This window comes from Erinaceus europaeus, chromosome 1 (assembly GCF_950295315.1).
Source record: "Erinaceus europaeus chromosome 1, mEriEur2.1, whole genome shotgun sequence".
NCBI classification, from domain to species: domain Eukaryota; kingdom Metazoa; phylum Chordata; class Mammalia; order Eulipotyphla; family Erinaceidae; genus Erinaceus; species Erinaceus europaeus.
In genome coordinates this window covers 18,896,478-18,913,130 of record NC_080162.1, presented here as the reverse complement: position 1 = coordinate 18,913,130, position 16,653 = coordinate 18,896,478, and the positions used below count along the sequence as shown (strand labels likewise).

Here is a 16,653-nt window from a genome sequence, read left to right as displayed (position 1 = left end):
AGCGCAAGGACAGGCATAAAGGATCCTGGTTCGAGCCCCTGGCTCCCCACCTGCAGGGGTGTCGCTTCACAGGTGGTGAAACAGATCTTCAGGTGCCTGTCTTTCTCTCCCCCTCTCTGTCTTTCTCTCCTCTCTCCATTTCTCTCTGTCCTATCCAATAATGATGGCATCAAGAGCAAGAATAATAACCACAACAATAAAACAACAAGGGCAACAAAAGGGAAAATAAATAAATATTTAAAAAAAGCTTGAGGCATTCGATCAGTTTTTTCCCTCTCATATAACTTAAATAGTGATTTATATGATTACAAATTAATAGGAATGTACATAAACACCATTCCCACCACCAAAAGACTATGTCCCATCGCCCCCCCCCCCCACCCCATGAAGCTGAACATCCACCCTCATCCTTCACCCAGGGTTTTTACTTTGGTGCCCTACTACAAATTTAGTCTGATCCTACTATGAATTTCCCTTTCTGTTCTTCTTTCTCAACTTCTGTTGATGAGTGGGATCATCCCATACTTGTCTTTATCTTTCTGACATAGCTCACGTAACATAATTCCTTCTAGCTCCATCCAAAATGGGTCAGAGAAGGTGGGCTCATTGTTCTCGATAGCTGTATAGTATTCCATTGTGTATATATACCACAGCTTTCTCAGCCACTCATCTGTTGTTGGGCATCTGGGTTGCTTCCAGGTTTTAGCTATTATGAATTTTGCTACTATGAACATAGGAGTACACATATCTTTTTGTTGGGTGTTATGGATTCTTTGGGGTATATCCCCAGGTGAGGAATTACTGGGTCATATGGAAGGTCCATGTCCAGACTTGTGAGAGTTCTCCAGATTCTCTCCACAGAGGCTGGACCAATTTACATTCCCACCAGCAGTGCAGAAGGGTTCCTCTGTCCCCACAGCCTCTTCAGCATTTGTTGCTGCTGTCCTTTTTGATGTATGCCATTCTTACAGGAGTGAGGTGGTATCTCAGTGCTGTCATAATTTGCATTTCTCTGACAATCAGCGACCTGGAGCAATTTTTCATATGTTTGTTAGCCTTTTGGATCTCCTTTGAAGTGAATGTTTTGTTCACATCCTCTGCCCTTTTTTGGATGGGGTCATTTGCTTTATTGTTGTTAAGTTTGCTGAGCTCTTTATATATTTTGGTGATTAGTCTCTTGTCTGATGTTTGGCATGTGAAGATCTTCTCCCATTCTGTGAGGGGTCACTTTGTTTGTGGGATAGTTTCTTTGGCTGTGCAGAAGCTTTTCAATTTGATGTAGTCCCATTGGTTTGCTTCTGCTTTAGTCTTCCTTGCAATTGGGTTTGTTTCATCAAAGATGTCCTTGAGGTTTAGGTTGGAAAGTGTTCCACTAATGTTTTCCTCTAAGTATTTGATAGTTTCTGGTCTAACAACCAGGTCCTTGACCCATTTGGAGTTGATTTTTGTTTCTGGTGAGATAAGGTGGTTCAATTTCATTCTTTGCATGTCTCAACCGAGTTTTCCCAGCACCATTTAATGAAGAGAGCCTCCTTCCTCCATTTAATATTTTGGGCCCCTTTATCAAAGATTAGATGACCATTGGTGTGAGGGTTTGGTTCTGGGCTTTCAATTCTGTTCCAGTAAGTGTGCCTACTTTTGTTCCAGTTCCAGGCTGTTTTGATGATGATGGCCTTATAATATAGTTTGAGATCTGGGACCGTTCCTTTTCCTCAAGATTGTTTATAGAATTCATTAATAAAGCCATCTAGGCCTGGGCTTTTATTCATGGGAAGACTACTGTTTGCATCAAGTCTGTACTTGTTACTGGACTTCTATGGCTATCTACTTCATTTTGGTAAGACATAGCAGGTAGTATGAAGACAAGAATGAAGCCATTTCATCAAGGTTGTCTAATTTGTTGTGGAGAGAATCTCATAATAGTCCTGTATGATCTTTTGTATATCTGGTACCATCAATTGTGATTTTACCTCTCTCCTATCTTCTTTTTTATTTTGAATTGTTTAGTCATCATTTTCTCTTTTTTTCTTGGAATGTCTAGTTAATTGTATATATATATATATATTTTTTTTTTTTTTTTTTTTTGAGAAACAGCTCTTGGTTTCATTGATCTCTCAAGTGGACTTTTGAGTTTCTAATTCATTACATTTTTCTGCTGACTATTGGGTCTCGGCTGCTTCTGTTCTACTTGACTGCTTGTTGTTAAATAGGATGCCGGCCAGGCTTCCCTATACTGAAGACCCCACCAATGTGTCCTGGAGCTCTGCTTCCCCAGAGACCCACCCTACTAGGGAAAGAGAGAGGCAGACTGGGAGTATGGACCGACCAGTCAACACCCATGTTCAGCGGGGAAGCAATTACAGAGGCCAAACCTTCCACCTTCTGCAACCCACAATGACCCTGGGTCCATGCTCCCAGAGGGATAGAGAATGGGAAAGCTATCAGGGGATGGGGTGGGATATGGAGATTGGGTGGTGGGAATTGTGTGGAATTGTACCCCTCCTACCCTATGGTTTTGTTAATTAATCCTTTCTTAAATAAAAAAGAAAAAAATAGTTAATTTGACATCTTTCCTCTTTGATAATGTGGTCCTGAATTGCTATGAACTTTTTTCTTATAACTTTCAGGACATCACAGGTTCTGGTAGCTACTCACTTCCTTTTCATTGTTATTAAGATAATTTTTATTTCCCTTTGATTTCTTCAGTGACTCAGCTGCTATTAAGAAGCAGAGTTCCATGCCCTGTTGCCTCCATTGGAAGCTTCCCTATTCTTTATCACTCTGGGAGTATGGACCAGAATTCTTAATGGGGTGCAGAAGGTGGAAGGTCTAGCTCCTGTAATTGCTATTTTTGTTTTTGTGGTTGATTTCTGGCCTCATACCATCATGGTTCAAAAAAAAAAAAAACAAACAAAAAAGCTATAAAAATGGAATCAAAGAAGGTATACTTTTGAACCCTGATGATTCAAAAGACCATTTCTCAATTTTCATATAACAATTCAAACCCCACTAGGTCCTCCTTTGCCATCATGTTCCAGGACCTGAATCCCCAACCCTGCTACAGTTGGGCCTTTTTCTTAGGTGCAATACAATTCCAGTCTAAGCTCTGCTTTATGTTTCCCCTTCTGTTCTTATTTTCTACTTATGTCTTGAGTGAGATCATATTCCTCAGCTATTAAAAATGGTAAAGTCGGGGGGTTAGGGGGTAGAACAGTGGGTTAAGTGCAGGCAAAGTGTAAGGACCAGTTTAAGGATCCCAGTTCCAGGCCCCGGCTCCCCACCTGCAGGGGAGTCACTTCACAAGAGATGAAGCAGGTCTGCAGGTGTCTATCTTTCTCTCCCCCTCTCTATCTTCCCCTCCTCTCTCCATTTCTCTATGTCTTATTCAACAATGACAACATCAATAACAACAACAATAATAACTACAACAATAAAACAAGGGCAACAAGAGGGGATACATAAATAAATATTTTTTTAAAATGGCAAAGTCAATTTCTTCACCCCATTTTGGATGGAGCTTGAAGGAATCATGTTATGTGAGATAAGTCAGAAAGAGAAGGGTGATTATGGGATGATCTCACTCATAGACAGATGTTTTGGTTATTTCTTTTCCAATATACTTCTCTGTGTCATTTTGTGTGAGTGATTACTCATAGTACTTATGTCACTTTCCATGTGTCTCTGTTCGGTTTTGTGGTTAAATTGATTGTCGTACTCAATAAAGACATCAGAACGCGTCTTTTGTGACACTGCTCTTGTCTCACCATCCATTGCTTGAACAGCTTCTATTAACGGCTTCTATTAACTTCTTTCCTTTTCATACTTTAAGGCTTTATTTCTATGGTTTGTGTTTATGGGTCTATTTTACTGTATATTTCCTTTTCAACATTAAATGTTCCTTGCTTCTTTCTTATGCCACTCCTTTCAGTAACTTGTACAAGTCAGATCTAGTAATGATAGATTCTTTTGGCTTTTGTATACCTGGTACTATTTTTATTACTCCTTCATATTTGAATGATAGTCTTGCAGGGTAAATTATACACGCCTGACAGCTATTGTCCTTTAACACCTTAAATATGTCATCCCACTTTCCTTTTGCCTCCAGAATTCCTGCAAAAATATATAATGGGAGTCTCACTGTGCTGCCTTTATAAGTCAAGTATTTGTGTGTCTGTCTGTCCCTCTTTTTGATAGAGAGGCAGAAAGAGATAAAGGAAGAAGAAAGAGAGAGCTAGAAGGAGAGGCGCCTGCAGCACTATACTAGTGCTCATGGAGCCTCCCCCATGCAAGTTGGGCCGGGACTTGAATCCAGGTCCTTGAACATGGTAATGTGCATTCTGCAAAGTGAGTTACCATCTGGCCCTATGCTTAATTTTTTTAAGATTTCTTTTTTTTTCCATATGTGATAGATTTACAGGAGAGAGAGAGGGGAGGGAGAGACAGTCAGAGCACAATTCAGGTACATGCTACCCTGAATTGAATTGGGAGTCTCAGGCTTGCCTGCAAGTTTTGTGTTTTATAAACTGAAGTATTTGTCCATTTGTTAGTGACTTTTCCTCTTGGGCATCCACAAGAATTTTTATTTTCTTTATTGATAAGCTTGCTTGACTCCTAATGCTCTATGTATCTTCATTGTCTAGACATTTTTCTTGCATGCATGGCAACCTTCATAGTTCTGATGCCCCTTTGCTGTGTGGAATTTGCAGCTTAAGGCAGAAATTAGGGATGCTTAGCTTTGATGACATGAGAGTGAGAATCCTCTGCCATCTATGTTACAGCTGTCAAAGTTGCTGGTGCTTAGAGAATCATCACAACACTTAATCTCCTTTGCTCTTCAGGGTTCCTCGAAAATTGGGTGCTCCCCAGATTCCACTTCTACTTCATGATCCTCAGATTGCTTGGTTTGTAATGTGGCAATAAATGTTTGGCTGGTCATTAAACACAGTGATGCCCTGGTTGCATTCCTGCCGATGTGTGTGCTGACACATTTTGTATTGTTTTGTGAACTGCTACTTTTACTCCCTTTTTTCTTTCTTCCATGCTTCTGTCTCACAATTCACCTTTCCTTTACTTCCATTATCAGTTTCCTTCTAGTCATTTCTTCTTATTTTTCATTTTTTCCTCTCTCCCCATGCTTTCTCTCCTCCTCTCATCATCCTTTTATTTTATATGTTCATGCTATTGAATAAAATTCCAAATTAGATGAATTAAGCCCCAATGGGAAAAAAGATCATTTGCTAAAATCATCAGAAGACCATATCTTATGTCAGTTCTTTTGAAAACGCCTGTATGATATACGTTTCTGTTCACCCCACAATGGCCATTAGTTAAAAAGAAAGGGGAAATTGTTGGTATGCATGAGACCCCTTCTGTTTCATTTGGTTTAAATCCCCCCTGCTTAATACTATTCTATTTACATAACCACTTCATTCTATTTACATAACCACTGTTAACAAGTTCCACCCTCCCTCCGGGGCATTTGTGGTTCAGTGATAGGATTCTTACCTAATCTGCCCCCTCTTTGTCACACTCTGATTTTCACCAGTCACTTTTCTCTCCACCCTCTCTATGTCACATCCTGTTTCCACCTTACTTGGCAAGTATATATAAAGACAGCACTGTGAGTTTTACAGTGCTGTACTTTGAGTTTAACTTAGCTCGTCTTAGATTGTGCTGCGTCCTGCATGAATAAAGAGATACTGCCTACAGCTCAACCATGAGTTCCTGGTTATCTGTTACCTGCCCGTGAAGCCAGCCTGGCGAAAACAACCTAGCCCAGAGAAAACAACAGGATAAGTTTTGGTTTAGAATAGTTTCTGACCAAGTTTGTGTATATCATTATATAACTAGTAAAATAGTGTCTATTTAGACTTAGCTACCCTCCTCACCTATTTACTATTATACGTCCCTCGTTCACTCCCAAGCTACCCTTATCAAAGCAAGGACTGTAAAAGCTGAATAAGGGCAAGAGACTGGCATACTTATTTGATGACTCTTAGTCACTATCAGACCACACCATCAGCTGGGGCCCTAGTCAGGGAGTCCTGGGATTCCCAAACAGACATGATGGGCCTAGACCTCAAACAAATCCCTCTCTCCATTGTTACCAGTCATCTATATTGGGAACAACAAAACAGACTCCTTTGTGGGCCCCATAGGACTTTGCTTCATCATGGATCAACAATAGTAGAGAATGTTCCATGCTCTGAAGGGAGGCTGAGCAACATACTTTATGCTACACCTGAGGAAGATGGGTCCTGATATTGAGGCAGCTTGGAATGCTCCTACTGATGACCACAGAATGTGAGCTCAGATCTGTAGGGATGCAGAGGTTAAATAGGCTCCTAAGATGAATATGGGCCCCAGATCAGATCAAATCAATGTGGTTTACAGTCAACAATATTTACACACCTTTCCCATATTTGGGAGCTACTCTCTTTCCTGATCCAGCTTTCTGGTCCTTTTTCCAGCAATGACATTATCTCCCCAGACAATAACTAGGATCCACCTGCATATCAGATTTCAGGCTCAGGAGGAAAAAGAAAAAGAAAAAAAACCTAGTATAGCCACAGGCCCATTTGGAAAATAACTTAAATATGCCTGCTAGCTATCTACAGAATGGAGACCCCCCCCCCCCCAAACTCTTCATCTGCACTTCTCCAGCCTTTAGGTTCATGATTAGTCAACAACTTGTTTGGCTTTGTATGTTAACTCTCTTTTCAGTCACCAGGTTCCAGATGCTAGCATGATGCCAATCAGACTTCCCTGGACAGACAACCCCATCAATGTGTCCTGGAGCTCCAATTACCCAGAACCCTGCCCCACTAGGGAAAGAGAGAGGCAGGCTGGGAGTGTGGATTGACCAGTCAACGCCCATGTTCAGCGGGGAGCAATTACAGAAGCCAGACCTTCCACCTTCTGCATCCCACAATGACCTTGGGTCCATACTCCCAGAGGGATAAAGAATAGGAAAGCTATCAGGGGTGGGGATGGTATACAGAGTATGGTGGTGAGAACTGTGTGGAGTTGTACCCCTCTTATCCTATGGTTTTGTTGGTGTTTACTTTTTATAAATAAATACATAAATGAATGAAAAAGATCTGAACAGTAGTAAATGTACAACTAATCTATTTTCCTATAGGTATCCTCAAATGAAATAGAATATCAAGTCAGCAATCACCTAGTCATATAGAATCATTTACTACCCACAGTACCACCAGTCTTGTTTCTTTAATTAATTCAAAGAGAATATAAAACAGTGCATAGGCCTTGGGAGAACTGCTATAGCTTGCAATGGAGGGGATGGGGATACAGAACTCTGGTGATGTGAACAGTACAGGATTATATCCTTGTTACTTTTGTAAGTCAATATTAAGTCGCTAATAAAATTAAAATGGAAAATAAAATAGTGCATAGTAGAATAAACTTCAGACTACATAAATATTGACTTGATGGTTATTCCTTTCAAATTTTCCTCAGGGTATATGTTCTCCCCATTTTCTACTGATGCACATTATCTGAAACCTAGCTACTCGAGCTCCTGGCCCTTCCACACTGTGATCCCTGTTCTCTCTCTCTCTCTCTCTCTCAATTTCTTTATTGGTGGATTCATGGTTTACAGTCAACAGTAAAATACAACAGTTTGTACATGTGTAACATTTCCCAGTTTTCCACATAGGACCCCTGTTTTCTGTAGCTGTCTCTTTTTACTTTATCTTATTTCCAATTAGTCATCAAGGAAAAGGACGTGATAAAACCCTGATGACTTTTTAGCAGTTTGAAATTCTGTCCTAATCCAGTGCTTTCTCTAAAGCTACTCCCCAGCATAGGGAAATAGTGTTTTATCCAGTTATGTTTGGTAGAGATAGAGGCACAGTCATGTTTATGTATTTCAAGGGACTGTTTGTTTTCTTTTTAACAAAGGGTAATTCAGAGTTATGGACCTATTTCACCTACATTGTAGGAATCATCATAATTTTTATCTCTTGAAACCCACCTAAGAGACTATCATAAATAAAGATCCTCCCATAGGAAAATAAAATGAAAAACTAATGTATAGACTTCTGTTGTCTAATATAGTAGCCACTTGTTACATGTAACTATTTGCATTTAAAATCAAATAAACTTAACAATTCAGCTCCAGATGAATCAGCTGTATTTTGAACTTTTGATGACGACCTGTAGGCAATCCAGTGTAGATATAGAACTCTTGGTCATCACATACCACTCTGTTGAGTAGCACTCTAGATTATTCTTAACAGTCAATACATTTTTCCTCATTTTTTATCAAGTTTCTATGGATAATTGAAGATGATTATTTTGTGGTATGTTCTAACATGTGAGCTATTCGGTGCAGAGGATTGAACTTGGGGGTTCAGAGCACTGGGCATGAAAATCCTTTTGCATAATCACTTGGCCATCTTCGCCACCCTCTAAAATTTTTAAAAAACAAAAGCAGAGCAAAATTTTTAGATTTAGTTAACTAGAAAAATTCTTAGAAATGTTTCAGTTAATTTATATTTAATTATGTATTTAATTATAGAAAATTAACAGATTCTTCCATCTTTTCATGTCAATAATATCTCTGGTTTTAACTTCAAATTATTCAGAATGTCATCTCTACAATCTTTTTTTTATTATTAGTGATTTAATAATGATTGACAGGATTGTGGGTAAGAGGGGTGCAATTCCACACAATTCTCACCACCGGAGTTCCACATCCCACCCCTTCCATTAGAAGCCTCACTAAGCTTTATGCTTCTTTAAATACTAACACTTTACAGAATACAAAGAAGTATTTAAAAATCACATTAGGAAGTGTCTGTAGGATGCTGTTATTGAGAAATTTGTCACTACCTATCAGTCTGCCATGTCATCACTTGCTATTTTTTGGTGGATTCTAGGGAAGACACAACTTGAGAGTTTTAGTTATTAGGTATGACTGAGCCGTATTGACTATTCTTTTTCCCATGCTGTACTATGCCCAGTCCACCCATGAATCCAGAGTTTGTACGTAGGCTGCTATCTCTCCCAAAGGGCATAATTATAGAATATAGAAGGTAGAATAAAAAAGAAATAGAGCACAAATGGGATTACTTATATTTTCTAGTTTCTCTCTGTGTACGTTTTCTGTCCTTTGTTGATAGGTTGCTTTTTCGAAGAACTTCACAAGCATGACAACTAGCATAAACCACAGAAATGGCAAGAACTATTCAAGTTCTTGTTTAAATTTTTGCAGAAAGATTTGCATTTCATTAGATTTGCAATCTGTGAAACTTATAAACATGAAAGGTAGTATTCATATATTATAACTGACACAGTTATAGATTAGTACTATTTAAAATATTGGCATATATGCTCCATTACTAGTGTCAATGTTATTGTACATACATGTCACCTTCAGTTTCCACACATTCAGTGTATAAAAATAAGTTAATTATTGCTAATGATTTTTAAGGATTTTTTTTTTAACTTAAGTCTCAAGTCTGGTTATGAGCTGAGATAGAACAAACATGCAAACACATATATTCTAGCAGATTGTCAATAGCAAAATTTTAACTTGCTCCTTATTAAAATATGTTGTCTCAGTGAGCAATATTTTGTTAAGAATATATATTAGGAGGCATTCAATACAATATTCACTATCATAACAAAATCAACACTTCTTGTGTTTACATTACTTTTTCTAAAACAGAGGTTTTGAAATTAGAAAAATCCTTGAACATTTATGTTATTTTTTATATAACAAGATAAAAACTGAAGCAAGCAATTCACAGTGTGGTACTGTGCATAGATTGAATTGCTGAACTCTGCCAGAAATATGCTTAGGAAGAGCTTGCTGCATCAGATGAAATGAATTAGATAATTGAAATTTTATTGGTGTTCTGGTAAAATCAACAGTGTATTCATTGGAACATTTAAATGGTCTTCACTCATCATTTTGAGAAAAAGAATTAAGGAAGTCTGTAGATATTTAATTTATTTTATAAATACATTGAATGGCTTTTAAAAAATACTTTCATATTTTTCTCTGTTATGTTAGCACACACCAGCATGTCATGTTTTTATTTAGTGTTGCTCAAAGGTAGTTAACTTTGTGTATGTAAATTAGTTTATGAAAGTAGTATAAATAGTGTGTTGATTATCTTGCTAATTTACTGCTCACATTTTTCCTTTTACATTTTTTTCACATCTAAAGCTTTCATTCTTTAATTTGTTCTAGAGGAAATGCATTAAGATAAGGAATATAACTAAACAAAGGAGAGTCTGTGAATTCTCTCAATAGCATTTTGTGTTGGCAATCACAGGAGAACTTTTCTTCCAGTTTTTATCACTCTGAAGATTGATAATATAGTTGCTTAAGAAACATTATTTATACTATGTAGCTATTACTTTGGTTGTTTCCAACTTGAAACATACATATGTTTTGGTGAAAAATGCTAGTACTTGATTATAATCATAGCTGCATTTCTTTTGATAGGCAATTTCACTTTGGAGAATAAGTGTGAGATTTTTTTAGTGTTCTGAAAATCAATTTCATCACAAAAATATAGTGTGTGAATGATGAATAGAGTTTGTGTGTTAAAATAAAAACATTCTCTAGCTATATATAACTCATCTTCTAGCTTGTTCAAGATAGCCTTGTAACTTCCTTGTTGGTCTAGTAAGACAAAGCCAAAAGTTTGCTCAGAATCTGAAGTATGTTTGATATTTAATAAATATTTGTGGAATGAATGGCTATTATATACACATCTGTGTAGGATATAGAGGATTCTGTTTTACAAAGTGAATTTTGCTTCATAGTAATCTATGGTTTTATTCATTATTACTATATGGTAAAGCATATAGAGGTAAAAATATCAGCAAGGAAACTATGAGATAAAATATACCACAGGATATTCAATTCCAACTTAGAAAATTAAATTCATCCAAATGATTTTGTATGATTATATATTGTGTATTATATACTATGCTATTTCACATTATAATGTAAATATAGTTAATATAAAATAGTATTTTCTTTCAGCACATAGAAGTATCTAATAGGATGTAGTCCTATTTATTTTTTCTTGCTTTAGTTTCTCTTGCCCATGGGACTTAGTCTCCAAATACATCTCTGATGGTAAGGAGCTACAAGTGTTTTACAGATGTTTTCTTCCATGTATTTTATAGCTCCAGGGCTTAAATCCATTTTTGAGTTAATCTTTCTTAGAAGTAGGATGTCATACAATTCAGGTAATCCAATTGTGTTCTTTCTTTAGAATTTAATTGTCTTGGATCCACTCACAGTGAGTGAGGAGGAAATAAGACCCTCATTAGAGAAACGTCTTGAGGCCATCATCAGTGGAGCTGCTTTACTGGCTGACTCTTCATGTACGAGGGATTTCCACCGTGAACGGATCATTGCAGAATGCAATGCTATTCGACAGGCTCTCCAGGAATTACTGTCAGAGTACATGAACAATGTAAGTAACTGATCCTGGCACTCAAATCCTGTGCATTAGGTATGTGCTGAGGTTCCATAAATTATTATATGATTTTACCAACTGGCTCATCAAACATAAAGTCAATTTATTCTAGTAGAAACAAACAGTTAATCATACATGTACCTACAGATATAGGTTGGGAAGAATGCATAACTGTGGTAATTCAGAGAGAAAAGATTTATTCTGTTCAGAGTATTAATTGGCCACTCAAAAGCAATTTCTGTTTGATATGTAATGTTAGGTTATTTAATATTAAATATTAAATATTTAAATTATTTAATATTTAAGGTTCAGGTATATTTATGAGAACATTCAGACCCTTACAGGTGCTACAGGCTTGCTCCATGACCACAGCCCACCAAGTGTTATGCCAAGGCTTTTACCAAGCGTGAAGTTGAACATCAGTTGAAAAACGGAATAGCAGGTGACTGAGAACCTATCACTGAAGTCAGTGGGATATAGGCCTGCATGTGACTCTAGGGTTTATGACTTAATGCTCTATTGGACTTTACTTATTTGCACAAAATAAAACATAAAAATGTTAAGAATTTCAGGACTGATGTAGCAAACCATTAAAGGCTAAGCATGGGTCTCCTCTCTGGGTATGGGGCCTTATGCATAGCTGTGGGCACCGGAAGCTGGTCCTATACATAATAAACATATCTAATATAAAAATAGTTGACATTTTATGACTTTTACCACCTTTGGGTTAAAACTGTGCATACTAAAAAGAAGTGTTGAGATAATTTTGTCCTGAATGCAGTTACTAAGAAGGTATATTGTGCAAAAGTTTGTGAATAATAATGAAACCACCCAAAAATCATTCTGTTTTTTACTATCACTATTCATCAGTAGTTCTAAACATCGGTGAGGGAATATTTTTCCTACATTCTATTGTTTCTCTATAGCTCCAAACAATTGGTGTAACTATTGCTGAATTTCAAAATACATATGAAGAAAGTAGGAATATCTCACTGGTTGGGTGTTTGCCTTGCCATGTCTGGAGCTCTGGCTCAATTCCTAACACCACATGGGAGGTGTTGTGATACCTCTCTCTCTCTCTCTCTTTCTCTCTCCCTCTTTTCCCTCTCCTTTCCTCTGAATGAAAAACCCGTTTTCAGCAGTGAAATTACACATGAATAAGCTTTCACTTCCATAAGTGTGTGATTCTAATGCCACATTTTTATGATTCTTCTCCAATAAAAAAATATATATATTTATTTATTTAATTTTAATGATAAGAGAGATTTAGAGGGAAAGACAGAGAAAGATCAGAGGGCTGTTCTGCTTTAGTTTATGGTGGTGCAGGGATTGAACTGGGGACTTTAGAGCCTCAGGCGTGGAAGTCTTTTGTACAACCATTATGCTTTTCCCTGCCCTAAACAATATATTCTGAAGCTACTTGAATGGAGTAAAATAAAACATAATGTAGCAGTGATTTTGAAGTAAAAAATCTAGAATTCAAATTGGTTTACTTCTGCTATTATATTGACTTGTAGATTTTCTTTTAACTACAAATCATAACAATAGGGCCTGGAGAAGTAGCTCACTGGATAGGGTGCCTGCATTGCTCTGCGTCACCTGGGCTAGACAGAGCTCCGGAACCGTATAGAGGAAGCTCTGGTGCTGTGAGGTCTCCCATGCTCTCTGCCTCTGTCTCTCTGAATGAAAAAAAAAGTGTTCCTTGGTGTTGCGATTACACATGTACAGTGAGTGCCCCAAGTATACACACACACGTGCACATGTGTGTGTGCACACACATACTTACAGTGAAACAGTATGATTGTGGGGGTTAATATTATTGCCAGATAAATACAAAGTTCAGACATGTAATATTTCACTGGATTTTAACACTGAATTTGTTTATATTAAGAAAACTGGCAGTTGCTTTAAAACTGAAGAGCATATCAGGAAAACAAGGCATGATTATTTTTGGAAATTTTCTTTTTAATGTAGTAAATGGTAGGATGTATTATAAAGTTATCTACTTTAAACTTGGAGTTTCAGTTTCAAAGCCCATTTAAAAGTACACAAAACTTACTTATGGTACTAAACTGTCTCCAATAAATATCTTGGTAATGAAACAAAGTAAGTTCTACCTGAGAGAAATAAAGAGACTTTTTTCAGTTCTTATAGCCTCATAGTCAAAGTCAAAAGTAAGTGATTAAAAATCAAGTCCAGATAACCAAATTAATTTAAGTTTTAAGAGTAGAGTTAATTGTAGGAATTCATATATATATTTTTAAGGGTAGAGTTAATTGTAGGAATATATATATATATATACATATATGTACATATATATATATACACACTCTTTTTTGATATAAACAGAAAGAAAGTGAGAGGGAAATAGACATCTACAGCACTGCTCCACCACTGGCAAAGCTTTCTCCTTGTGGGGCTCGGTCTGGAGTCTGTGCGTGGTGACGTGTGTGCTCTACCAGGTGTGCAGCTGCCCTTGCCCTTTCAGTCATTTAACAGATTGCTTTGCACTACTATTTGTATTGCCTAATGACTATTTTTTTTAATCCATCTTCTTTTCCCCATTGCTTCTCTTTTCCCCTCTTCCAGAGGATGGCAAACACCTCTGGGAATAACTATTCTTCAGTGGTATTGTGTCTATGGTAACACTCAGCCTCATTTAAATGTCTGTAGTTATTGATCTTATTTCTCTATTAGAAAGAAGTTCTAAGAAAACAAGACCAAAGAAAATAAAGAATGAAAACAGAGATTGTGTCCTTAACCCTTAACGCAGTGCTTGTCAGGTAGCTGGCACTCATTGTTATTTTGATACAGGTAAATTGAATTTTGTGCCTGATCTTTAATTTTTTCAGATTAAAATGATAATTTGTCTGAAGCAATTAGTTTAGATTTTACATTATATGATAGTCATGGTGAAAACATGGCTAGGATTAATGATGAGAACAGATCTATAGGAAATGAGTATTATGCCCTCTCCCTAGGGCGTTATGTCAAACACTTGACTATGGCACATTTTTAGTGAATGAAAGACTGTTTTTGTACAGATAATGTTGGCAATTTACCCTGATGTTAGTATAGAAAATTTATGTAGTGTTACTCCACATGATCTGAAATGCGTCTACACATACATTAACACTTCCTTGGTAAATGCATCCTATTAATAGAAAAATACAATTCATAGTAATATGAAAAAGTATTCCAAAATCAGTATTATTGTACATATTTCTATCAAAGTGCAGAATTTTAGTCCCAATATCAGTTTCTGACCAAGACAATGCATATTGGAATTAAACAGTAGGAACTTGTCTTGAAAACTGTGGAATTTATTGTCAGAACACATTCCCAAGTTTATTTTTATCCCAGTGTAAATTCTACTCTTGTATTTATATCATAAATTATGCTTTTCTGATATTGTTTCATAATCTTTTATGAAAGGGAAGGTACACTCCTGGAACTAATGATATTAAAATATTTATCAGTGGAGGCTGGGTGGTAGCTCAGCAGGTTAAGTGCACGTGGCGCAAAGCGCAAGGACCGGCATAAGGATACAGGTTCGAGCCCTGGCTCCCCACTTGCAGGGGAGTTGCTTCACAAGCGATGAAGCAGATCTGCAGGTGTCTCTCTTTCTTTCCCCCTCTCTGTCTTCCCCTCCTCTCTCCATTTCTTTCTGTCCTATCCAACAAAGACGACATCAATAACTGCAACAACAATAAACAAGGGCAACAAAAGGGAAAGTAAAAAAAAATTAAAAAAAATATTTATCAGTTTGCTAAACTAATAACTGACAACTCTGTTGTTATTTAAATTGTTTATTTCCTACTTTGAATAATACTTTATATTATTTGATCCATTTAGATGTTCAGGTTAATTAATAGCTTTTATGAATAAGTTATGTTGATAAGTTAATGCTTGATGATATTTCAGATTCAATAAAGCCAACCATAGACAGTTAATAATTGATTAGCTCATCAAACTCTCCAAAGCTCTTATGTGTATGTAACATCCATACTTCACATTTTGCTGGTCTCAAGTTCAGCCACACAGTGAAATAGTGGAAAATGAACACAGTTTGTTTTGCTTAAATTCAGTCCACACAAGTTTGTGTTTAATAACCTTAATTCCTTAAACACAATTTTGATCTCAGCTTTAATATTTTTTTCACTGAAGCTCTATGTCTAGTAAATCCAGAGTCTCGTCACAATGGAAATAAATTAGTAGGAAAAGAGACCATATGTGTCTAAACAGATAACCTCTTTACACATAGAGATTATGTTTCCCCTAATATTCCTATTACATTTACTCATATGTTTTAACTCTATTTTTCTGTTACTGCTGTAAAAATCACTACACACACTTATGGTTTAAACCGATATGAACAATAAGTTTCCTATCTTCCAGAGGTCGGCTGCATTCCTTGACGCACACTCCTTTTTCCATTTTTAAAGCTGATAGTGTTACATTTCTCTGATATGTCTGTTCTCTTACTATTTTCTAACCCCAACATGGAAAGAGTCCCTATTTTTTAGTGGTGGGGCGTCTAGGGGATGGGTGGGGGTGGTTATTGCTGGGCTATCAAGTCATTTGTGATCTACATAGATGTCTTGTTTTAACTCTCAATGAAGAGAATTATCCATGCAAAAAATATATATGTCATTGAGAAATCTAAAGTTATTTTAATACCTCTCTGATTCTAGCAAACTCTTTAATGAATTTTGAGTTTATTTTGTTTTATTGCATCAAATGATGATCTAGATTCATTTTCTTTCTTTTTCTTTTTGAATTATCTCCAGAGTTTTTGCTGGGACTTAGTGCTGGCATTACAAAGCCACTGCTCCTGACAGCCATGCCCCCTTGTTTTCTTTCTATTTTAATTGATAGAACCTAGAGAAATTGAAAGGGTAGGGGCAGATAGAGAGAGACACCTACAGACCTGCTTCACTGCTTGTGAAGCTTCATTCCTGCAGGTGGGGGGCAGGGGCTTGAACCCAGGTCCCTGTGAATGATAATGCATGCACTCAGTTGGGTGTGCCACTGGCTGGCTCCCAATCTAGATGCATTTTCTACATGTAGATGCTGATCTTTCTTAATGATATTTGTTAAATAATCTAGCCACATTTTGCATTTGTATTAAATAACATATGTGGTTAGTGGCTACCATATTAGATAGTACAGTTCCATGCAAAAA

At 36.9% G+C, this 16,653-nt stretch overlaps 2 protein-coding genes across 2 annotated transcripts in view; one reads left to right on the top strand and one right to left on the bottom strand.

Annotated features, from left to right (window-relative positions):
* The window catches only part of CTNNA3 (catenin alpha 3), a 1,573,756-nt gene that overhangs the window by 370,027 nt on the left and 1,187,076 nt on the right, over positions 1-16,653 (top strand). Inside the window, exon 7 of the mRNA XM_060193489.1 lies at positions 11,262-11,465. Coding sequence (XP_060049472.1) covers positions 11,262-11,465 — 204 coding nt within the window. The remainder of the gene's footprint in view (positions 1-11,261; positions 11,466-16,653) is intronic.
* Positions 5,545-16,653, bottom strand: part of LRRTM3 (leucine rich repeat transmembrane neuronal 3) — a 219,837-nt gene continuing 208,728 nt past the window's right edge. The window contains exon 3 of the mRNA XM_060193587.1: positions 5,545-5,635. Coding sequence (XP_060049570.1) covers positions 5,590-5,635 — 46 coding nt within the window. The 3' untranslated portion in view covers positions 5,545-5,589. The remainder of the gene's footprint in view (positions 5,636-16,653) is intronic.